The sequence below is a fragment of the Podarcis bocagei genome, assembly GCF_964188305.1.
Source record: "Podarcis bocagei genome assembly, chromosome: 6".
NCBI classification, from domain to species: Eukaryota; Metazoa; Chordata; class Lepidosauria; order Squamata; family Lacertidae; genus Podarcis; species Podarcis bocagei.
Genome location: NC_138130.1, coordinates 75268663 through 75294444, shown reverse-complemented (window position 1 = coordinate 75294444; position 25782 = coordinate 75268663). Strand labels below are relative to the sequence as shown.

The window sequence follows — 25782 nt, the reverse complement described above, 5'->3', positions numbered from 1 at the left end:
AGCTGAATAAACCAAGGCTGATGTGGCCAAAATAGTACAAGCAATAGGCACACAGCACTCTCTACTGTCCACTTCGATACTCTCTGGTCCATTTCTGTCAAACCTTTGTGATCAGTGGACTGCAATGGCACAGGAGTCTTAAAGTATTTTGAGACCAGCCACTGGCCCAGATCCTCGATTCTTAAAGTGGTAGCATGAAGCATGACCCAGTTTAAGAGGATGTGAATTCAAAGTGGCATGCATGCGCTAATATTCAGCAGCACAGATTAGATACTGCCATTGGGAATTCCCATGCATGCAAATAGTAGGGATGGTGTCAAGGGTTATGAAAGACATGGTGTCTCTACTTCACCATTGCTGGGTGTGCAAGACACTGTCCTTGATTCTCCCAGTGATCCACAGCAGCTTCCTAGCTAGCAGCACTCTCAAGAACATGTTGTGCTGTCTCTGCACTCAAGAAAACAGAGTAATATTGATTCCTGAGGCCCTAGGATTGGTATAGTATGATACCATGGTTTTGGTGGTTTAGCATCCATAGCACTAGAAGTTGAGACAGCATTTTTTCCCCCCAATGTGGTTATCATGCTCACCAGAAACATCATTTCCTTATAGAAAGTTGCCAACACTAAATGTTGATCCAAAAACTAGGAGAGGAAAGGTTTCAACCTTCTCAGACCCAGGAATTTCTTGCTGCCCCACAGTGGCTGGGGGGGGGGAGGAGCAGAAAGTCTATAAGCAAGCCTTTGAAAAATGTGTTTAATCAGCAAGAAGGACAGCATTGTGAGCCTCTTGGAAGCTTGACTTTAGAATCTTTGTGTGTTAAGGGTTGCTAATGCACCCCTCCCCAAATGTGGGGATACAGACATAAACAGACACAAAACAGAAGGGTTATACAGTAGTTGCCTTCTCCAATGGCTGTGCTAGCTTGGACTGATGGAAATTGTAGTACAAAGTAGCTGGAGCGCACTGTATTGAAGAAGGCTGGCTGGCCTATAGGCATCATTAAAGATGAGAATAATTGGCATTCTACCCTTCACCACAATATTGTATATAAAAGTACTAAGACATTTCTATACAATATTGTGAAGGATGCAACAAAAATTACTATGCTGTAATATTACAGAAACTACATTTTTCACAAACAAGGAAGCTTCTTGATATTGTCAAGAGCTGAAATAAGGGATGTAGGCTTCGTCTTTTTAAAGCAAAAACACATTTTAAAGCTGCTGTGAAACAACAGATGTGATAGAAGTTAACGTCTGCTCAAGCCCTTGCAACCAAAGAAACTCAACTGTTTTACTTACCGTACATGAAGCTACAAGTGCTTGTGAGTGTGTGTGTGTGTGTGTGCGCGCACACACACATGCACGTGTGCCTATGCATGCACACACCAAGAGGGACTAATAGAAGGAATCATACCCATACATTTCCTAGAGCTTCTTCGACTAGAGAACTGATTTAACACAGAAGTCCAGTCACTCAATGAATCCATAGTATAAACAATTTCCACAAAGGACAAGCAAAATATGAGGTTCCCTTCTCTTCCCACGAAACCTGAGCAGATAAAGTAGATCTTGCATTTGAGCTGCTAAATGTATACATGATCTTATTAGGTAAGCGTCAGCCCCAAGACAAGTAAAAAGAGCACCTTCGAAAAGGAATATGCTAAATCCTTGAAAACACCTTTCATTGGATATTTAGCATCATACTTCCACACATTCCTTTTCAGTTTGGTTTAGATATCATCACTTGCCCATGGGGTTGCCAAAAGGCCTCTACCCCTGTAGCAGAAAAACATGGAAGCCAGTTAACATTTACATGCTCTTTACCCTATGCAACACCTGCACGTAGCAGTGCCACTGCTGCATGGTTTGCATTAAAAGTTCCTGATATACTTCGGCATCCAACCGGCAACACGTGTGTTGCTACTGCTACTGCTTGAACACGCAAGCCAGCATCACCACGGGTACAACCTTTTCAGCAGTCTAAGCAAGCAAGTGGTGATCTCTAAACTAGCTCGGAATTAGAAGGGCAAAATAAAAGTTATACCTGCTTTATATCTGCATAGGAAGAGGATCGTGCCGAAAAATGAAAACACCACTAATAAGCAAAACTCTACGTGCATTCAATAGTAGCCTTTCAAATGACTTGTATAAAATGGGATGCCAACAATATGTACCTTCCTTTGTGGTAATCTGCAGCATATTCTTACCTTGACTGTCCATTCTCCTCTGATGAAGAATAAATGTTTTCCATCTCTTCCGTGTTCAAGCCCAGCTCAGAGCCATAGCTTTGCTGTACAAGCTGCCAGAATTCTTGCTTGGTCAGTCTCTGGAAAACACAAAACAAAAAATTAAGTACGCTTGGTCAGTAACCACAGTAGATTGCTTGTCTTTTAAAGTTATACCCTATTTAAGCAGAGGTAACAAATGCTCTTATTCACTTAAAAAAAATAATCACAGTTGCTAGTAATGTTCAGTCTATGATCCACAGTATACCTAGCTGCATCGCTAAATAAAAATGTGAAACAGAGCTTCCATTCTAACACCCATTTTCAACTCTAACATAAAACTAACAATACAAACCCATCATTATAGATTAATTATCTTTAAGATAGTACACTCCCGCTACTTTTCCATATGGCTATTGGGATCCAAGACCACTATAAGTCTTTGCCCCCTCCCACCCCAATTCCTGAAATATTTTTTTTATAAAAAACTTCTCCAAGTCTTTTTAACTGCTGTGAACAGCTGCATCCTCTCAGCTGACATTAGTTGTACAACAATACCACAATCCCCTCTTAGCCAGCTGTCTACAGGTCAAGTGGCTTCTTCACTCAACTGCTGAAGAGGCCCCAAGCATAGTGACAACAGCAAAATAGCATGTGAACCAAAGCAATGTAGAGTTACCCAACTCAAACACAGGAGTCAAAGATAGCTCACTACGTTAACCAAAAAAATCTGATCCTATGTTGATCATGAATTAACCATCACTGAACTGTTTTCTCGTTTGTCTCCTCTCGTGCCAGAACATATTCTGAACCTGCCTTGAAATGATGTACTAGGATTACATGTTTAATGTTAAAGCAGGACGCACAGGGTGGTATAAAACTCACTAAAGCATAAGTACGCTTGCCATTTGTACCTAACTACTGACAAACATCAGAAGCATTAAAAAACTTTCCAAATATGCTTTCTCCTAGCCTAGGAGAAATAGAAGATTTCCTCCATCTCATTGAGATGTGACACGATAGTGTTGTGAACTGCACTTTCTGTTCACTGTGAGTGGCCAGGATTGTTAACTAAAGAACCTGAATGGTCCTTAATCACCAGAAATTGTTTTTTTCTGATAGCCAGAAGACCTTTATTGGCCTATGTATTGGCCTATATACAGTGGTACCTCGGGTTAAGAACTTAATTCGTTCTGGAGGTCCGTTCTTAACCTGAAACTGTTCTTAACCTGAGGTACCACTTTAGCTAGTGGGGCCTCATGCTGCCGCCGCACTGCCACCACCCGATTTCTGTTCTCATCCTGAAAGCAGAGTTCTTAACCCGAAGCACTATTTCTGGGTTAGTGGAGTCTGTAACCTGAAGCATCTGTAACCTGAAGTGTCTGTAACCCGAGGTACCACTGTAGTACCAATCAGAATTTGGAAGACGACACCTCTCAGAGTTAAGGGAACAGTCTGAAAGCACATGATGCAACAACCTTTTTGAAGTTAAGTACGCCATGGGCTCTGGTCAGGATGAAGACTGGAGACTGCCTACAATCTATATGTACGCTACTTTCGGTTTCATTGTGGAATAGCCGCAGGTTATAAATGTAATAAATAAGAAGAGTTGCCGAGAAAGTTTGGAGCTAGGATTTGAATTTTAAATGGAGATCTCTCTCTCTCTCTCTCTCTCTCTCTCTCTCTCTCACACACACACACACACACACACACACACACAGAATCTGGAGGTGCAGGGTCCCTCTCTGACACTTGGATACAGGTTTCGCAGACTAGCTGCCTGTCGTAGCCTTGTATTTGCTACCAGTATTCTCTGCTTGTATATTTGTAAATAAATGACAAAAGGTGTCAAAAGTCTGTAATGCACTCATTCAAAATACATCAGAAACTAAACTCTGTAACACAGCCAATACCAAACATTCCAGAATTTCTAAACTCAGATGTTAGCAGAGGAGGCAATCAGCACGAGGCCTATGCGTTCTTCCCCTTTTTCGCCATTATTTTTTCATCCCTCTTTGCCCGTATTTGTTTATATGACCTTGAGTGTGGGCCAGTTGACATTTCACATGGCAGTCACATTTGCTGCTGTAAACAACTGAAACACCCAATGGCCTGATCGCACAAAACAGTCTAAGCAAAATTAAAATTTAGCTATGGCTTACACTGCGCTACTGGGCCCAGTTCAAAATGTTAGTCCTAGCATACATAGTCCCAAGGTAGTGAGGTATGTCTCTCTCATTAACTTTTAGGAAGAATCTAAAAACATTTCTGTTTACTTAGGCATTTGGTGGCTGAAAGATCTTTTCTTGGCAAAACTGGAATTACTGAGTGAGTTCTTGGGTTTTTTTTAGAAGTTTTAAACTATTTTTAGAAAATTGTTTTTAAACTGTTTTTTTACAGTTTTAGCTGTATTCTAAGTTTCATATAAACAACAGCAGCAATCTTGAGAAACACGAGAGCTCTGAGTTTCCCACTGTAGGTGCTGCCCTGTGCAAATGTAACCAATGAATTCATACATTTTCCATTTCAGCTATTAAAAGTATTGCCATTTCTATAAATATGCTTCTCAAAATATGGAGGAAATGAGGTTTTAAAAATAATTATACTTGTCTTCTCTGTAAAGTAATATAATTATACTTGTCTTCTCTGTCTTCTTTGTAAAGTATTGCACTTGGGCAAAAAAAATGAGAGGCACAAATACAAGATGGGTGACACCTGGCTTGAGAGCAGTACATGTGAAAAGGATCTAGGAGTCTTGGTTGACCATAAACTTGACATGAGCCAACAGTGTGACGCGGCAGCTAAAAAAGCCAATGCAATTCTGGGCTGCATCAATAGGAGTATAGCATCTAGATCAAGGGAAGTAATAGTGCCACTGTATTCTGCTCTGGTCAGACCTCACCTGGAGTACTGTGTCCAGTTCTGGGCACCACAGTTCAAGAAGGACACTGACAAACTGGAACGTGTCCAGAGGAGGGCAACCAAAATGGTCAAAGGCCTGGAAACGATGCCTTATGAGGAACGGCTAAGGGAGCTGGGCATGTTTAGCCTGGAGAAGAGGAGGTTAAGGGGTGATATGATAGCCATGTTCAAATATATAAAAGGATGTCACATAGAGGAGGGAGAAAGGTTGTTTTCTGCTGCTCCAGAGAAGCGGGCACGGAGCAATGGATCCAAACTACAAGAAAGAAGATTCCACCTAAACATTAGGAAGAACTTCCTGACAGTAAGAGCTGTTCGACAGTGGAATTTGCTGCCAAGGAGTGTGGTGGAGTCTCCTACTTTGGAGGTCTTTAAGCAGAGGCTTGACATCCATATGTCAGGAGTGCTCTGATGGTGTTTCCTGCTTGGCAGGGGGTTGGACTCGATGGCCCTTGTGGTCTCTTCCAACTCTATGATTCTATGATTCTATGATTCTACTTGCATTGTTGAGAAAAACTGATATGCCATTCAAATGAACTCTGGCCCTCCAAGAAGGCAAGATAGCTACTGTACAATCTTTCGCAGTCAAAGTACAGGCAGCTGGTTTTGAAGATAAGTAAACTGAGAGAATCTCAGATGAATGACCAACCATACTGTTATGTGTTCCCCACTTCCTCAAGCAGTGAAAAGCTCCAGGGGCACAGCAAAATTTAGCCTCCTTTGGACATGGGAAATTTAGTGACAGATACAACAGAGCGCGTCTGCTTACATGGGAGGGTTCTTAAGTCCTTCACCCAGCCGCAGCCTCCCCACTCCTCATGTCCTATCAAGACCCTTTTGCTAACATAAAGCGGCGGGTCTCAGATTTCCCAAGACAACTTATCCCAGTTTTATCCCCTCATACCACATCAATGTGCAACATTGATGAGGCCTCCTCTGAAATGACTAAATGGAGCTGAAGTGAGAAGGGCATGGAAATGTACTGTTCCATGCATAGAATTCAGAGTAGTAATAGCACTAGGACTGGCTTTCTAATACTGTATTTGATTTTATTTACAACAGGAGTGGGGAACCTCCTGTGGCCCTCCAGATGTTGCTGGACTCCAACTCCCACTGGTCATCCTGGCTGGAGCTGGTAGGAGCTGCCCCAATACACCTGGAGGATCGCAAGTCCCCTGACCCTGATTTACAAATATACAGACATTCCTTCAGCAGACAGCAAGTCCCTAGAGAACTATTTGTGCATGCTTTACCAAGTTCTCCCTCTACCTGGCTTTATTCAAATTGTGTGGGGTTTTTCCTCCCACCCCCAGAAACACACCCCTTGTGCACAGCACTGGTCATAGATGCCACCATTGTAAATGAATTGGCCATTCAGGAAATAGCTACACCCATTAAAGGAATATTAAGGTTTTCCCCACCCTAAATCCCAACTCCAATCAGGTGATATACCCATTAACAGGAATCAGACAAGCAAACTCACGTTTATGCTCCAACTATACTGTGTAACTCATTCACCACGAGAACTCAAGCTTTCCTAATGAATTAATGGTAACTATTTGCCATTCATATGAAGCCAGTAGAAAATATTTGCTCAAGCATGCCACGTAAGTCAGAAGTATGGTAGAAAACTTTCCATCAAACAATATATTCACAAATTACCAATACACACAAAATGCTCCCTCGGGAGAATACAGATTTAAGACTAGTAGGTTTCTCACGCAAAACTTAACCCACTCTCCCTGCATCATTCACCTGCAACCTGCCGCACGAAAAGAAAATGAAACCTTACATTTGCAGTTCCATAATGTAGGCAACTTCATAGTGGCATTCAGGAAACTGGACACATCTTCGGGGAAAAGTTGGCAGAGAGTACTTCAACAACCTCCCGTGGGTTTAAAATCATTGCATAAAATTCAGGATTTCCTGAAGTGCCGTAGAACCCTCTCATGGCCACATGGCTTACAAGCTGGTCCAGGCTATACAAGTAGAACGTAATAAAAAGGAAGATCACTGCCCCCACCCCCCCACCCCCCGTAGACAAATGCCTCTGCAATATAGTGGCAAACAACCTGGATTGATCAAGAGGTCATGAAGGAAAGCGCTGGAGAGAAAGAGCTGCATTTATGTAACTTCCTACTATAGGCACTTTGCAAGCTGCTGAAAAATGGGCAGGTCTGTTTTCAGAACTGGAAGTGGGACGTGCTTTGCTCAGTTCCTGGGGCCCTCCCACTAAGAAAACAGGTAAGCAGGTTATATGAAAACATACGGCTCAGGATTCCTAAGAATCTATCGAGTAGGTTCCTCCCCACCACAGAACACCTGGATAGACAAGTGTGGTTACCCGGCTTTTGAGAGAATTTATCTTCTGCTCCTCATGCACAATTCATTTAAAAATGCCTTAAGTCTCTAACACTATCTCAGGGGAGCTGCTTTCAAGGCTGCTTAGTAGGCTAATGCTGCTATTAGTTCCACTCAAAGCCGGTCAAGCCACAGTTTGTTGCAGGGAAAGAACACGGGCAGCATTCCTGGGCAGAGCTTCCTTATCAGGTTTCTCTTTAACCCTTTCACTAACATGCACATACATTAGGGGGGCGGGGAGTGCAGGCTATAAATAGAGAGGGGAAATCACACTTGACTAGCAGGCCCAGAAGACCCAGCCACTTCTGAAAAAGCAAACCAGTACCGGCCCTTCCAGAGCAGACTAGTCAGCACTGACAAGGCACCCTTTGCCATGTCTGCCCCTCAACTTGCCTTCCTTTCTAGGATGGCAAAGCAGCTGCTGTGATTAAAGATTCACACTGCTTATGATTTTATTACATGATAATTTACTAATTACACAGCATTTGCTGTGAAACTCTTTATCTTCCAGAAAACTGCAGATTCCGAAATGTGAAACCCTGTACAGGGCATCATGAATAAACTGAAGCTCAATCCAGACAAGACTTGAGGCACTGTTAGTCGGCAGTTCCCTAGACCAGATGGATGGCAGGTTGCCTGCTCTTCATGGGGTAACACTCCCTCTGAAGGACCAGCAACATAGCTTGCTTTGGGTGCTTCTGGGTCCTTTGCTGTTGCTTGTGGCTTAGGAAGCTTCAGTGGTGCAGAGTGCCTTCTATCAGCTTTGGCTAGTGGCCCAGCCATGTCCCTATCTGGGCAGGGATAGCCTAACTTCTGTCACCTATGCTCTGGTAAACTCTAGGTTAGATGACCACAACACGTTATACATGGGGTTGCCTCTGAAGATGGTTCAGAATTCAGCAGCTAAGGCAAGACAGTTCAAGTATATGACACCAATCCTGGCCAGACTGCACTGGCTACCAATTAGTTTCTGGGCCCAATTCTATGTGCTGGTTTTGACCTATAAAGCTTTAAACGGCTCTGGACTGCAATACCTCAAGGACCGCCTCTCTCCATATGAACTGACCTGGACCCTTCTTTGTGTGCCTCCTCCACAAGAGGTCTGGAGGGCAGCAACATGAGAACGGCCCTTTTCTACAGCAGCTCCCTGTTTATGGAATTTTCTCCTCAGGGGGGTTTGGCCGGAGTCTTCATTATACACCTTCAGGCGCCAGGCGAAAACAGTTCCTCTTCAGCCAGGCCTTTGGCTGATTACTATCTTAGAGGCCTTTCAAATGTTACATATCTTGAGGCACCAGGCAAAAACATTCCCTTTTTCCCAGGCCTTTGGTTAATTAAACAATCTATGGCTTTTTAAACTGGAGGTGGGAAGGGATAATTGTTTTTGTTTGTTACTGTGTTATGAATTTTTGTGTTTTTAAATTGTAAGCTGCCCCGTGATCCTTGGATGAAGAGAGGTATAGAATGTAATAAGTAAATAGTTTATTAAATTTGTATTGATAAAAGCAATCATTGATATATATACCTTCCACCCACAATAAGTAGAGGTGTGTGTCTGCCTGCCTGCCTGCCTGCTAACAACCAATCTCCCTGGACACATTTAACTTTGCTTGCTATGAAAGGAATTCCTTTTGTTGATGTTTCTTAAGTCTATAGCCTTTATGGTTGTGAGAAGATACCTTCAGCCTTCAAAAATGTGAATCCAGCATTAAAATACCTCTGCAGTTACATATGCAACCCCGCAGGCATGAGCTATCTTTTGCTAAGAATGTAAGAGCCCTGATGCTCTTACCAAACACCTGATGCTGAACCAAAACAGCGATCTCCCTAGTCCAGCATCTTGTTTCTTACACTGGCAACCTTATGCCTCTGGGTCCCGCTATTGCTTTACAGCACCTGGTATTAAAAGGAATGCTGTCTAATCCTGTTGTGTCAGTTCTCTTCAGTTTCTCTAAACAAAACACTAAAGCTGCCCAGTAGTCGGGATGGGGGAGAATCCCCTCAATCACAGGAAGATTATGGGTGAACAAGAAACACCTTAAAATATCCAACTGTTAAGTTGTGGGTGAACATATCAGACGACACAGCGATTCTTCAAGCAGCTCTTGTTTATTCACAGGCCAGAACAGAACTCAACTGAAGGGTGCAGTCAGCCTGCTTATATAGAGCTCCAGTACAACGTTACTGTAACAACTTTCTAAAACTATCCAATCACTGAACGTCACTTTCGATCTCTCATTGCATAACTATCTACAGTATCCCCCTGCTGGCCCAGGGTGAGAACTTCAGTACATAACACCAACAACTGTAAAAAAAAGAGTACATGGAAAACCTACAATAGGATGATCTAGGTAGACGAAAACACACACAAAGTACCTAATTCCCAGTGTATTTCAAACACAAGAGAAAAGCTGCTTCACAAACAAGACAGTAGATTTGTTCACCAATTCAAGAGAGCTATCTTTTCTCCTAAATACATTTCTCAGACCCTTACCAAATGGGTAAGCAGATTCAGTTTTGGGTTTGCATGACACATTAAACTGTGGCTAATCAAAAGCAAGCAATAGCTTTCCATCTTGTCGTTGCCATGTTACACTGACAAGCATAGAAACACAAAGCTCGGTGTGGCTCCTTCTCATTCCACTAAACTCAAGTTAATATGATGTTTGAATGTGGCCAGTGTGTTTGATTTCCCTCCTGTATTAAAAAAAAAATATCCCTGAACAAACTAGTACGCTTAAGAGAAGCTTAGATGTTTGGGTTTTTGTTTTGTTTTTACGTGAGAGAGAATATTTCAACGTGTCATCTTCCACCTGCTACTTGAAACGGCCTATTTTAGGGAAGTAGTGTGCCATGTGGCATTTCTGAACATGTTTAGAACTGAAGTTTAAGTCTTTCTAAGAATATTTTTGGAATAAACCAAAACCTGTTTAAGGTTTCAATTCAGTTTTGAAAATAAAGATGCCTAAATCCTTCACTTGGAAACTATTATGTTTGGTAACAGGTAAGTCCAGGGGCCATGCATGGTTCTGAGGCCTCAGGACTCTTTCTAGGCCACATCCCCTCAGCAGCCCTAACTCTACAGCCTCCCTGGGTGCTTTTGCCTGTCCTTGCTTTCCTGGAGGAGACATGTATGCATAGAAACCTCTGACCTTTGGGGTGTGTACAGAAACCATGGCTGGAATGCAGCCTACTGTATGGCGCAGGAATGGGGAACCTGTGGCCACTAGGTTGTTATTGGAATCCCAACAGCCCCAGCCAGCCTAGCTAAAGGTCAAGGATGATGGGAGCTGAAGTCCAGCAACATATGGAGGGTCACAGGTTCCCCATCCCTGCTACTTAGGTTAAGAATCACATGATCTAATGCTCTACCAGTTTTGGCCTTTGGCTTATATGTGCTTATACGTGGCCCACAACAGGTTGCCCATGAGGGGAATACAATGCTCAGGCTGAAAAAGATTTCCTATCCCTTCTTTTCATATCCTTATAGATTACAATATGCTTTTGTTATGACTTTTGTGTGTGTGTGACTAAGATCTCTCCACATCCCAAAGCAGAACTACATCAGGCCTCATGCCAAACCTTGGTAGGCATTATGTGAGCACACAGTTCGGAGCCTTGGGCTTACACTGCCCTCACATGCCCTCGTGTGAAGGCAATTCACTCTCTAATGAAACCTGATCTGATGCGAAAAGTAATGCATCATAAGGCTCTCAAGAACCTACAAGCACTAAAGACCACCTGTCCAAAAAATTACCTTCCTTCTCTCCAACCCTGTTATATAGTGGAGATGTTTAACTTCCATTTATGCCATTTCCCCATGACATCATGTTTTTCTAGCTCTTATTTATGAACCAAATATCACCAAGAAGGCCAGAGTGCTAGGCAGGGTACCTACCCCAGCTATCATCTCAAGATTGACTTTACTGCCTGCCACAGGTATAGACTTCTTGTTGTGACAAATCTTGCACTGAATGTTTTTTAAATTAACATCTAGTCACCTTTACCGTTCTAAACCACACCAATCTTACACACAAGCACCCTTATGCACTTGATATCCAGTGCTAATTTTTTAAGAATGCATAACTTAACAATTGCAAGTCTCGGAACTTATTTGTAGAGTGCAAAGGCAAACAACCAGCAATATATGTTAGAATTCAAGCATTTTTAAAAATGGCCAGTGCAGACGTTTCCCAAGCGTATCAAAGCTTACCTTCTCCAACAACGAATTCTGCCACAATCTAAAGATATTGAGGTAGCTTCTGTCTCTGGCACTGAATGAAGTAAAGAAAAACTGCAAAGAAAAATGACAATTGTGTACAATTTGTAAAATGATCTGAATGTTGCATATCCTCATCCCAAGGAAAATACATGGAACTAAGGCTACATGATTTCAGTTGATTTTGTTTCCATTAATAAGGCTGTCCCCATCTGGGTGGATTTCAGAGGACAACTTAACACACATCTGTTCACACAGGCATTTGGGGGAGGACCGTTATTGAGAAGTACTATTTCTGACGCTGCTGCTGAGCTGTTTTGATTGGCATAATATGTTTTTTAATTGTGCTTAAATTAATTACTTACTTCACCAAACCTTTATTAGGCATTACAAGTATAGGTCATCATAAAACTTAATAAAACAGCCATGCAAAATATATAATGACACAGATTTTCATTGGGATTTATTCCCACTAAATAATGCCATTCACAACTCTAAGAGATACTATTGACAAACACTCAGCCACCCTTGCAGTTACTTCCTGGTTAATGTCAGACAGATAGAATCTGATATTTTCATTGTGCCATGGTGTTAGACTACCCAAAAAGGGGGATAGCACGTGTTTGTGTAGCTGGTTGTACAATGGACAGTAGAAAAGGATACGTTCTACAGTGTCCAACACATTCAAAGAACATCCACAATGTCTATCATTTCTGGGGATGTTTAAATATCTGCCCTTGACAAAAGCTGGGGGGGAAACATTCAGTCGGGTTAACATAAAGGCCTGCTTTGGACTTATTTGGAATTATTAATTTTGAGATATAAGTGACCTTGTTATCTGTTGTATTTAAACCATAGAACTTGAGGGAGCAAATTTTATTTACAGCTGACTCGATGTTTTGTTTTTCAGTGTCCCTTAATCTGGTTTGAATATTGCGATAAATATATTGCTCACTTGAATTATACAAGGGTTCCAAGTCCATACCAATATATCTGATTTTGCTATGTAAGAGTTGGAATCCTCTGGATTTATAAGAATCCTTAAGTAAGTCAGAGAGTAGACTCAATGGTTGCCAATGGAAATGGCAACGCAACCAGTATTTTATAGTGCTAGCCCACACCCAATATTCCATCTTGTGTATACCTAGTTCTTCACACATAGTCTCATACTTGATTGAACTTGGGAGCCCCAGGACATGCTTGTATCCATATTGGGATCCTAAAAAGCAGCTGGGGTGACACTTTAGCTTGAAAAATGTGTGTATTTTAAATAGTTTTATGGTTTTATTGTGTGTGCTCATCACCCAGATATTACAGGATGAGCAGTATATTTATAAATACAATAACAAAATAAAATGTTTACATTGAGATGCTATACAAATCTAATCAGAAATAAGTCCCACTAAGCTCAACAGGGTTTACTGCCACATAGGTCATTAGGGCAAATGGGGCACTACCCCATCAACTTCAGATAGCCCCCACTTATATTGAGTCCAGGGGGTGTCACTGGTGTCACCTTCCTCTTCCTTAGTCTCAATGTTGTCAATGTAGAACTCAGTCAGGTAAAGAATGGAGGCGAAACTAGATGAGCAGGGGGCAAATCAGGAGGTAGCAGCAACTGATCAGGAGTATGCAAGAGGGATGCAGATGACAGCAGACCCACCCACCTCAGAAAAGCATGCATTTGCAATCCTGACATTCCCACAAAGCAAGGAAGTCCTGCAAGTGACTTGTCTTTAAATGCATGGCTTGTGGGGTGTGGAAGCAATTGGGGCACCATCATTGTTTACATCCACTTCTTAGCATCTTGTCTGATCCTGAACCCCTGAACTGTGTGTCTGCTGCCTAGCTGGTACTGTTACATGCTTGAATAAATATCTCTTTCCCCCCCCTTACACATAAGAATCTTTGTCTGTGTGTGCTGGGAAGGAGCCAGGACAGTTCAGCATTTTTTAAGAAAAAGAGTAAAAAATAAATTAAAGAGCATCACACCTTCTCCCCTTCAGTTGCTATCTGGATGGCATTTGGGATGAGCCGAGCTGTCTTCTCTTTTGTCATGAAGGTGATATCCTTCAAGGCGATAGAAATCTGAAGTTCAAGAACACACATGAAGTAAAACAATGTAAGACCTCAGACGAAAGCTATAAAGACATAGTATGTCATAGTATGTAAAACATTGGTTTTCAGACTTGCTATACACAAGGAACCTTTTCTATATCAGCTTGTCTGCAGCAGAACCTTCTAGGTGTGGCAGAGAATTCTGGGCACAATAAAAAGTGGAGTGCAGATCACTTTAGGAAAGTAAGGACTAGCCCAAGACATTTTGCCGCCTGAGGCAAAGGAGGGTCCCTCCCCCACCCCATGTCCAGAAGCCAGTCAAACTGGCAGTTAAATATCACTTCAACATTGGCAATGGGACAGCATCTATCACCACACTTGAGGAAGTGCAAGGCCACCTCAGCCAGCCAGTGGCGTAGCGTGGGTTGTCAGCACCCGGGGCAAGGCAAGTAATTTGCGCCCCCTAACCCGTGGATTTGCGCACCCTAACCCTAACCCCCAGATGTTGCGCCCAGTGCGGCCGGCCCCCCCTGCACCCCCCACGCTACGCCACTGTAGCCAGCCACCTCACTTTGCCTAATGGTAGGTCAATCCCAATTTTGCTGCCCGAGGTCATTGTCTCACTATGCCTGATGGTAGAGTCAGTCCTGAGGAGTCATTGCAGGCACACGCGCGCGCACACACACACACACACAGGCCTTACTGTGGTCTCCCATCGGAAGATGTTGCTGTGGAAACAGAGCCAGTTTTCAGAAAGATACAGACGTCCTTGAAGGAGGATATCCTTCTGGAGAGCACAGGCATAATCTAAAAAGGGAAATGATAAAAGAGTGTATCTTTTTAACAGAGCTCAGCTAAACTCATGATTTAGCTTATCAGCAATGTTGTGCTCCTAAGGAACTTCAAGCAGCTTTAAGTATCTTGTGGGTGGTTGTTAAAATGAAGGAAATTTTATTCATTTGTCAGAGGGATACCTGAAACATTTCATATTCTGAGCAGCTTTAGAAAAAAAACCTTTTAAAGAACAGCGTACAACTATTTTAAGATGTGAGGAAAATTAACGCGCTTCATTCCTCAGTAGACCTACATGCTTGGCAAAACTTCAAAAACAGGTTGAGGAAAAAAGGCATGTCTGTGCTGGAAAAAGGATATCCTTGAAACTTACATGCATATGAAGTCATGTATCTGACCCTGCTCTTTTACAGAATGGTCATCAGGTTAAGCCTAATGTTGTCTGCTCGTAGTCTGGATGCCCACGGACTTACATAATTTAAAAGGTGAGCTCACTGTGGAAGTGCATTTGCCAGGTTTTATTTAGGTATATCATCTTCTCTCCCATAATGAGTTGAGCAGAAACTGGTTCTGCCAGTTTGCAACAAAAGATTGACTGGAAGCTGGTGACATCATTACTTCCAGAACCAGTTTTTCCAAGGTTACACACTTGAGGGCCAAACTGCTCCTAATGTTATATGTGTGAATGCAGTTAATGTGTCCTCTTTTATTTTTAATAGCAGCTGCTGGGAGGAGCAGGAATGAAACTCTGTTACATCCTTTCCCTCCATTCCCATGGTCCTGGTGTCAGACACAGACACACGTAAGTTACTGTAGGCCCCAGGAGGGAAGCAGCCATTAATACTGGCATTAATAATGACAATTTCTCTCCTGGAGAAAACAGCAGCTTTGAGGTATGGACATTTTTCACAGGGATCATGGCATGGAGATGAGAATAAAACTTAAAACTGAAAGCCTGCAAAGCACATATTCTGCTACCAACTCTGGCCCCTCCTCAAGATACCAAGATTTACCCAGTTCTAAAAAGATTCCTCCTGTTACAGGCAGATTGAGGAAGCAATCCAAACCCAAGATCTGCTGGGATGAGCCAGATTTGGAATAGGCAGATCTCCAGCTGAGTCGGGGCTCAGATGGGCCTACATCAGCTGAAATTCCTCATCCTTGCTCAAATGGAGGTATGCCATTTTAAGTAATCCATCCCAACTCAGTCAGGGATTAGCCAAGGCTAAAAAGAGCCATTCTGGGAGAGAGGCAGGGGGAGACCCAGTGCCTTTTTTTTAGAAAAACAGGTGCCAGTAACCACCATGAAGTTGTTACAGTAAGTGCCATACTTTTAAAAAGAGGTGCCGGTACTGTGTGCCCTTGAGTACTTCCTGAGGGGAAAAGCACTGGGGAGATCTACCCCATTGCAAACTCTGTTCAGCTCGGTCACCCACAGGAAGTGGCGCTGGCAAAAAAGGGTGGTGTAAGTCAAATTCTAAAGGACGCGGGTGGCGCTGTGGGTTAAACCACAGAGCCTAGGACTTGCCGATCAGAAGGTCGGCGGTTCGAATCCAAGTTCAAAAGCACGCCAGTGCAAGTAGATAAATAGGTACCGCTCCGGTGGGAAGGCAAACTGTGTTTCCGTGCACTGCTCTGGTTCACCAGAAGCGGTTTATTCATGCTGGCCACTTGACCCGGAAGCTGTACGCCGGCTTCCTCAGCCAATAAAGCGAGATGAACACCGCAACCCCAGAGTTGGCCACGACTGGACCTAATGGTCAGGGGTCCCTTTACCCTTTACCTTTAAGTCAAATTCTATTTTAAAGGCTTGTTTTCCCTCTGCCAGGCTCAGGCCACCTCAGCCATCAGTAGCCCCTGTCCTTCAGGGGGTAAATTACACAGGCATAATATACCCCAGCATAAATCAGGCTTGCTTCTTACAGCTCAGATTGCTCTGCCCATTTTACAAATTGCTGAGACTTCAAACTGCGCTTGAGCCCTAAAAGTGGAATCTTATGAATAAAGCTGCATCAGTGTCTACTGCTATCCAAAAACCACACATTTTTGCCACCACCTGTTCCAAAATAGAGTGCCTCCATATCACTGGGACCTGGCAATCTGAACAGATAAAACAAAAACTTTCAGAGATTAGGACTCAAAGACTGCTTTAATAATTTGAGCCTCTCCATCAAATAAACCAGTTGTGAGTGGGACAGGCTTTCTCCCTATGCAGACAGTGCTTCTCTGTCTGCATAAATAAATTGAGGAATAATTATTTCAAAACACTATGCATTCTAATTTATTTATCTACGGTATGTTAAAAGCTTCTATATCGCTTCTCAAGGCCAAATAGCCTAACAAATCAGTTTACAAATCAATAAGCATATAGAAGCGAAGCACTACAAGCATTGAAAGCCAATTACATCCAAAAACAGAATACAAAACTAGCACAGAGCAAGCAGTCCTTTTAATTCAGCATCAAACGTTGACCTCAGAAGGGCATGATTTAAAGGGGGGTGCTGTTTAAAAGTTGTTAAAGGCTTGCCTAACATCACTCAGAGCAGAATTACAAAACTGGGAGACCGCCGCAGAAAAGGCAGTGTTCCATGTGCTTGCAAGCCTAATAGTTTTTACAATAGGGCTGCCATACGACCGGATTTTCCTGGACATCACCGGGATTTCAAAGGTAGAGATGACATCCTTGGGAATTTCCAAAATGTGGTGCTTTGTCAACAACTTTGGGGTTTCCCTAAAAAAACCTGGTTTTTTTTCTTTTTTAAATATGGCAACCTTATTTCACAGGCACCTGTGAGTAGTATGAGGGTATGAGTAGGTTAATGTGTGTGCATGCAGTCCATAATATAACCTGGTCCCAACCATTTAGGACTTTAATGTCATCACCAGCACTTTGAATTAGGCCCAGAAACATACTGGTAACCAGCGCAATTGGCTAAGTATATGTTTAACATGATCTGACATCCTGGCCCCAGTAGCTAGACAGCTGCATTCTGTACTAGTTGTAACTTCTGAACTATCATCAAATGCAAGCCCATGTAGAAAGCTTCAGAGTAGTCTAGCCTGGCAATCTCTAGTGCATGAATAATTGTGGCACGGCCCAACGTCTCTTAATAGGTTCACGGCAAACAAACTGAAGCTGATAAGAAGCAGCTTCAGCCCCCACAATCTGGGGGCTGCACACCCAAGCTGCAAACTTGGTCTTTCAGGGCGAGTGCAGTTCCATCAAGGATTGGTTGAACACCTCCATCTAGGGTAATCTGCTTTCCTATTCACAGCATATCTGTTTTAGCTGGCTTAAGCTTCAACTTTTAGGAGTAAGAAAGAAGGCTTCAAGAACAGAGGGCGTGGTGTCATGGAGAACTGTGCTTTTGGCCTTCTTTTCAGATTAAGAACTAGCTCTCCTCCCATTCTTTCTTCTTTAAAAGGTTTTGCTCCTTTTTTATCATATGTAATGGCTCCTGACTTCGCGTCACATATTGGAGAACAGTTGATACTGCTGTAGGGTGCAATACAGCAAAGCTTTAAGGTCAGAGTAGGAAACATTTTAATGAATAATAACATTTCCTTTGAATACAATACTATGACTTTGCACTGTCCTTGACTAGTCAAACTTGCACTCAGTGCAGCCCATGCCTAATCCGGTTGTTTACTCTTCAAATTCAGAATGGTTGTCATATGGAAAGTATGCCTCACACAAAGAGCCAAATTGCTTGCTTGCTTGCTTTCCTACACCAGTGCAAACGGCAGCTTGGAATTTTAGAATAAAGTGGAATTGTTTACTACAGACCATACTAATTCTCTATTGGATATGGGCTATTTTAAAGCTTCAGATAATGTTTCAGTAAGGATGTCTTAAAAATGAGATCAAGTTAGCTTGTGTCATGGGCGCATTTGAAAGCTGTGCAAAATACACGAGGGAGATATGGAGGATTTGCAAAGGGATGAAATGAAAGGGCAGGGCCTTGTTGAACATTCTGAGAACAAAAGGCAAATACATCCAGAAGATTAAAGAGCAAAATGTCAGCGCTGTTCAAGCACAGAGAAATTAAAGGCAAGCAAGTAAGGCACAAATGAAATGAAATTAGCAAGAAGATGTTCTGCAAGTACAAATGAACTGGAAACTGACTGCCCCCCCCCCCAAAGATGTCTTCTTAATCTGCTGTTTGAACTTCTTGAAAATGTTTCAACATTATGGCAAGGTCCAGACATCCAAGGCTAGGGATGGGCAAATATGTCAGTTTTGGTTTTTTTCCATTTCTCATTTTCCTTAACATCAGTTAAGTTCCCATTTTTTTAAGAAGTCTTCATGAAAATTCACCAGCATTTCAGTGCTAATTCCTCCTAATAGCATATACACATTTCTGTATTCAATTTTGCCAGATGCATGCATTTTTGCAAAGCAATTTCTCCTAATATAAAGCATAATTGTAGACATTTTTATGCACACTTTACCCTAGCATGTGCATTTTTATGCATATTACCTGACTGGGGAACTGCATTGCAAAATTCTGGAAAGTGTGAATTTCAAAGAACAGCTGGGTTTCAGTTTACATACTGGGGAAACCCAGCCAGATGGGCGGGGTATAAATAAATTTGTTGTTGTTGTTGCTGTTATTTCAGAAAGTGTGGCTCAAGGAAGCTGTCCTTTAATTTGTTTCATTTTCATCACTACAAAGCATTCAGTATTTTTGGCATTACGTTTCCAAGTTACAAGGTTCAAATTTGCTTTAAATATAACAATGCAGCTTGTAGCTCCACTCATAGGATGAAACGTTTCCCTCTTACCTACTACAAGCCTTTCCAAATCTGGCAGGTGCGAGAATTGTCTCTTAAATTCTTCATTCCTATATTTGTAAGTGGAGCTTGAGATCTGCAAAAAGAAAAGGTTCAAGAAAAAAGGGGGTTTTGTGTTTTATTATCATCAAAGCCTTGCAGAAAAACAGTGTCAGAATTAACGCAAGTGTACAGTGTCCACACCCAGTGAATTAACCAGGCACTGTCGCCTTAAGCACAACCCAGTCTCCAGCCTTCCCTTGATCTGGCAGAAACCCTCCTGAAGTTCTGAAGCCCCCTGAATCCCAGCCAGGGAGTTGTACATGGAGTTCGCATTCCATACCCAAGGTTTAACAGACAACACAAAAGGAAATTACTGTTATCATCTCATTGTGCAATGTGCACTTATGAAATATAGCAGTCTGAATGTATCATAGATATTAATGCAAAATGCAAAAGCAGCTGTACTCTGCTATTCGAATCCTGCCTGCCTTCCATCTGTAGAAATGTGCACAAGGCTGAGATGTGGATGTGAGATAAAGCCACATAATGTGGGTGTGAGATAAAGACTCCACCTATGTGGCACAGGACATCTCAGACTGTTTCCAAGGTGTGGAAAGGAGCACTAGAAAGGAGCTGTGCTGTAACAACTCCCACATTTCCAAGGTAGCATAAGAAGAGGTCATAGAGGCCTTCCCTGGTAGAAATAGCATGTGCAAGTTAGTACCTCACTTGGGATTCTGGAAGCGGCAGCTCAGCCCCTGGCAGAAAATGACATTCCATGAGGACCTAACTAGCGTCCTTCCCTTTCTTGTGTCTTAGCATGGGGAAGCTCTGGCCCAAAGACTAGGCCTCTGGATTTGACCTGCAAGGCCATTCTGGGCAAACTGCACCCAGCTGCCAGTCACGTGGTATCATATGACATCAGGCACTGAGATCTGCTATTTCCATAAGCACAAAGTGCTAAAGTAAGCAATAAGGGAACTCATATCTTTAGTCTTGGCACCGTGAGACCACAGCGGTAAGATCGGAGATAAGCCTCTGCCTAGTTTTTTTAGAAGATGCAAACAAGAAAAAAGCCAAAGGTACAAAAAGCCTCTACCTCTACCTAAAAGGCAACTGGCAAAGACTTATATCCAATTAAGATAAGCTTCTACTACTGCTTTTATAATATAAAAGAAAAAGCAGAGGTTTACCTCTGATCTCAGAGATGTGGGACTTTAGAACAAACATTGGAGATGTGCCTGTGCCTGCTACCATGGCTTTGAACTTTAGAGTCACCTGGCATCATATGATTTATACGACATCCGTAATTAACAGGTGGGTGGTCCTCACCTTGCTTTCAAAATGGTCTAAAGCGTATGGCCCAGTTCTGGATCCAACACCCCAGCTTTACCTTTTACCTAGTTCTTCCCCCACCCCTTCCTTAAGCTAAGCTGTTTCAGAATATTGGTGCAAAATGATGGGCAAGATTCAACTAAATAGTTGTGCTGTTAGAAACCAACACCGCAAGTCCCACTAGTGCAGGGGTCTGCAACCTTTAAGACAAAAAGAGCCACTTGGACCCGTTTTCGAAGAAAAAAACAACTGGGAGCCGCAAAACCATTGCGACATTTAAAACAAATATATCTCCGGAGCCGCGATCTGACAGAGGGCGGGAAGGTGACGTCGGGACGGTGCATGACTAACGCACGCACCGCCCCCATGCAACGTCACAGCCAGTACAGCGCCCGCCACAGTGGGGAGTGTCGGGGCGCACAATGCGCCTCCTCCCCTCGCTAGTATCCACCCCGGAGCCGCAGCAAAGGTGTAAAAGAGCCACATGCGGCTCCGGAGCCGCGGGTTGCAGACCCCTGCACTAGTGCAATAAGGCTTTCAGTCTTCCCTGCTCAGGATGTGTGTGTGAGGAGAACACCCAAAACAGCATGTTGGGGTGGGGGGAGAGGGGAGCGTGTTCCAAACAGCCAAGCAGAAATACTTGCACTGATGGAGCAATCTTCTAACAGCTACTTTGAATTCCACCCAACATCTTTAATGTAGAAGTGGAGAACCTGTGGATGATGCTGGACTGAAATTACCATCATCCCTCACCTTAGGAACCTGCTGGCTAGGACTGATGGGAGCTGAGGTTCAATACCTGGAGGGCCACAAATCCCACCCACCCTGCTTTAATCAATTCCGCCAGAAATCTCACAGAATAAGTGGCAAACACTAGCCAGGTCCTACAAATTTTCTTCTATGCTTAATAGTGCAGAGGATTAATACAGATGCTGCATGTATTCTGTTCATTCTTGCAGGTCATCATGTGAGATATACATCATTTTAGAGTTCTTTAAGCTCCCTTTGGAACATCGAAGAGGATTTCTCCACTAGCAAGCCGATTCACTGTAATTGCCCCTGGGTAAACAAAAAAACTTCTGCAAGCATGCTTAGATTATCACAATACTCAGGCCAAAGCAACACTGCTAAAAATCAGCACTCCAGGGGAGTCTTTTCAAAGCTAAAACTGCACAAACTAAATCTCTGGAGCCTCAGCACTGCTAAATCACACCAGGCCTCGTCTACAAACCACTTGCAGGTGTATAAATCTATGACTGTTTCCCCATAAACTGAACAAAGACTACCAAAAATGCAATTGTTTCTAAGCAGAAGATACGACGTCTAAGACAAAGAGAAAAGATATATAGCTTAAAACAGTGGAAAAAGCAGTGGAATGTGTAGGATCTTAAATACGTAAAGCTTTTTATCTTGTGTCTTGTATTCATCAGCATAATCCACATGCTGCTTTTTCCAGGCATAATGATATTTTAGTACAAAAGGCATGTTTGTGGTGGAAGGAAAATTAAGATACTCTGCTTCAGTTGGAATTAAAGCGATTAAAGTCAGGAAAACAGCAAAAGGAAGGGTAACTTCTTCATACAGCGCTTAGTTGGGACTATAGCATCCACTCCCACAAGAGGGAGAGATGGCCACCAACTTTGATGCCTTTAAAAGATGAGAAGAATGTCTATGTTCTCTGTATGCTTTCAGGGGCACTATGACTTTGAATGCCAGTTGCTGCCCATAAAGATGCTAAGGTATAAGCTTGTGACCTTCTGGGTGCAAAGCATGCGCTCTATGGTTCTCTCCACGGACAATCTCTTGCATCAAATCTAGTTTGACTCCAATCCTTGCACAAGTGCACACCCCCTCCCTGAGCCCCTTCCAGTGCAACCATTAAATTGGAAGCTACTACTACTGGTTCACATTAACCATGGTTTAGTGTTATGTCTGAACAGTAAAGTGTGGTTAACCGTAAATATATGTCACCTTCATAACCTATTGTTTGAAGCTGGCTTGCTTCTACTCATCACAGTTAGGACTAACTGTAGTTTGTCTGGGTTCAGACATCACCACAAAGCAGCATTCAGTTTCCAAACTCCTTCTTGCCACTGTGGTGGTAAACAAAGGCATACTTAGGGTCCCTTGTGCCTTTGTGGCAAGAAGTTGAATTGGCACCCTCTGCAAAAAAATAATAATAATTTTACCGCAAGGGCGGGAAGCTTCTTCCACGTTTTATCTCACCACAACACCTATATGTCCTACACTCCAAAGTCTGATAGGTGGTGTGTGTGTGTGTCCACGTGGAGGGCAGTTTTGCCAACCCTAAGTACACCTCTGCTGGTGAAGGAAGGGGAGAGCATGTGAGCCCAAAGCTCCTTGTGGCTCATCCTCATAATACCAAGCCATGGTTTATTTGTACATGTGAACATAGCTCACGCCTGCTTTATCTCTCTCACATGCTGCAGCTTTCCTATTACCTTTTATTAACATAAACATTCTACAGGAGCGTGTGCACTCTGCATTATTTGCAGGTGTGTTTATTGCTCTCAGAATCAACACCTAAACCTAGAGAGCCCTAGCAGAGCTTCTCACTTGCTTACTCTCCTTCCATCTCTCATTCAAGAAAGAAAGTTTAAGATACTTAACTTTCATAGGTCATGTGGCTCTTTTACCAAATTTAGTACCGTTCAGTCTAGAAAATAGGTGTCGTTAAATGTGCAAAGATACTGCTGATGCACACATATACGCCACCCTCTTAATATATGCATGGCCGTCATTTCGTGACCACAACATCAAGGTGTGTGAATGAGCCGTCGCAGATTCACCATTTATAAAAAGAGCTTCAACTTCACCTCAGATAAAATGTTTTTTCGCTGGAGCCAGCTGCACATCCAGATGAGAATCAGCTGAATCGAAACATCTCTATCCTTCAAGCTTTAGAAGAACCAGGCCTGTGTGTTCTACTTACATGCATTTTCTGTTCCTCTTCATTTCCCCTGAGCTGCTCTGGAGAGGATAGTCTCCTAAGCAGAGGGCTCTCTTCCAGAGGGCTAATGGCAGACAGAGGCCTGGGCATTAGTGTGATTATGTCCCAGTCTTTGGCTCAGCCCCCCTGTTACTTGCAGAGGCTGAAGGAGAAAGATTTTGAAAAAAAATCAGATTAACTGTGCAGTGTTTGGGCAGGTGAGATTTTTTTGGCCTTCAATCAGACCAGGAAAACATTCCCAGTAGAATCAAATAAACTAATTTTCAGAAACATTTATGCCAGATGACACAACATCAATAATCATTTTTGTTAAGATTCAGATTAACTAAACACAGTAGTAGTTAAGAGAATGGTATTACTTCACCAGGTACACAAGAGAAACAAACCATTCAGGGTCACATTGCAGAGTATCTTAGAAACCCTGGCTCCAAGTCACTGAATCATAGACACATTAAAAAAAATTGCCCACACAACACACAGATAGGGGAAGAAAAAAGGATGGGTGATATTCTACTAAACAGTTAGACTAGTGTGCACTGCAATGTTCCCAGCCTCAATGATCAATCTGGTAAATCTCAAAAATTACAATCTAAAGAAATGGCAATATGGCTGCTGGCAGCTGCTAGGCTATCCAGAGCAGAATGCCTGAAAATATATTTGTGGCATAAAGATGTATGGAACCTGGCAACTGCAGAAAATATAACCCCACAATATAAAGGTTTCCAAAGGTTTAGAAGATCTGGAACATTTTTAGAAAATTTTTAGACAAATCCAGAACAGTAGTAATGTGGGGCTTTATCATTTATACCAATAGAAATAACCTCCATGGCTTTTTTGCATGTCCAGTGCAAGAAATACAGACCTCTTAATGTTTCTACTAAAAGGTGTCTCCACATATCTTCCAATTTTCATGACAAAATTTGAGGATGGGTACATGGCCTCCTTTGTCATTTCTGATGGGGATGTGGGCTTGGGAGAGCACATATTTCTTTCAAACCATGTCCAGTCATGTGATCCGGGTCCAGTAGGTGTTAGAATTTAATCAATGCTTGGAGTGTTAAGACTAGGTATGTTAAGTCAGACCCTGTGCATTAAGATGTGCTAGACACTGTTAATCCTTTAATTAAGACAAGTGTTGAAAGGTTAATTAAGCTGGCTAATTTCATTGTAAGGAAACTGCCTGGGCTGGTGGGCCATTAATAAGACTACAGAGGATCAAAGGAACTCTATGTGGTGTGAGACATCAAATGGGTGAGGCCCCTCTTCTTCAAGAGATGAAGCCAAGTACTTTAGGTTAGACGTTTAGGGTTCAGAACCGTGACAAATGAGTTATGTGATCTAGAAGCTAAAGAAAAGCTGCAGGCGGGCCCAACCATGGCAGATGTCTGTTTGAATCCAGGGCTATGCCTATGGGAGAAGCAAGACCCTCTTGGAGTGTAATGTTGAGAACCCTTCCGTCATAGGCTCAGGTTGCATATGTGTGTAAATAAACCATATATCATAAAGACACCAGAGCCTGTGCTGCACCTCATTTCCAGAAGCAAACACAAACCCTGGGTAAGCACACCTGGAATGTCGCACAGCTCTGAGATTGGGGTGGCGTGTAACAAAAAATTTAACAGCCTTGAGACTGCTGTGGGAGGAGGTTTTGAAATCTCTTAATAAATAAATCCTTGCCAGTCAATAAATGTTTCATAACAATTTCATCTAGTTTCTTTTTGTCCATGCAACAGCTCAACATCTTGCTTATCAAGACAGAAATCAACACTCCGTTCTTTTAAGAATTCTCCATCATGCAGAGATCTTAAAGTCTGCATACCAATCCAGTCAGTCAGTTCAATTACAAAGAAGGTAGGATGTCAGCAAAGGACCAGTATGTTCCTCGAATTTTAAAAGGTGCATTCACACTTAATTTTTCAATCATGCCCCAAAGCAAATTCACTTGACTAGATTTTTGTTTTCCCCTTCTGGGATTGTCAGCACAAACAGGGAATTTGCATGACTGGAACAGTCTTAGGATTGTGGCACACTGTGCTCAAACATACTTTCTCACCAATGGGAATGAACTCTTCCTTCCCAATGCACAATCCCAATAACAATGGGCAATACACATACACA

General features: G+C 42.6%; 1 protein-coding gene across 6 annotated transcripts in view; it reads right to left on the bottom strand.

The window, feature by feature from the left end:
- Nucleotides 1–25782, bottom strand: part of GRAMD1C (GRAM domain containing 1C) — a 73846-nt gene that overhangs the window by 24174 nt on the left and 23890 nt on the right. For 3 of the 6 annotated variants that reach the window (XM_081198161.1, XM_081198162.1, XM_081198160.1), the window contains exons 3-7: nt 19368–19452; nt 14494–14597; nt 13725–13820; nt 11727–11807; nt 2213–2331 (exon numbers count right to left, since the gene is read on the bottom strand). In XM_081198161.1, the coding sequence (XP_081054287.1) occupies nt 2213–2331; nt 11727–11807; nt 13725–13820; nt 14494–14597; nt 19368–19452 (485 nt within the window). Of the gene's footprint in view, nt 1–2212; nt 2332–11726; nt 11808–13724; nt 13821–14493; nt 14598–19367; nt 19453–23646; nt 23862–25782 lie in introns of those variants that run through there. The other 3 variants (XM_081198165.1, XM_081198163.1, XM_081198164.1) reach the window with 2 other exon arrangements.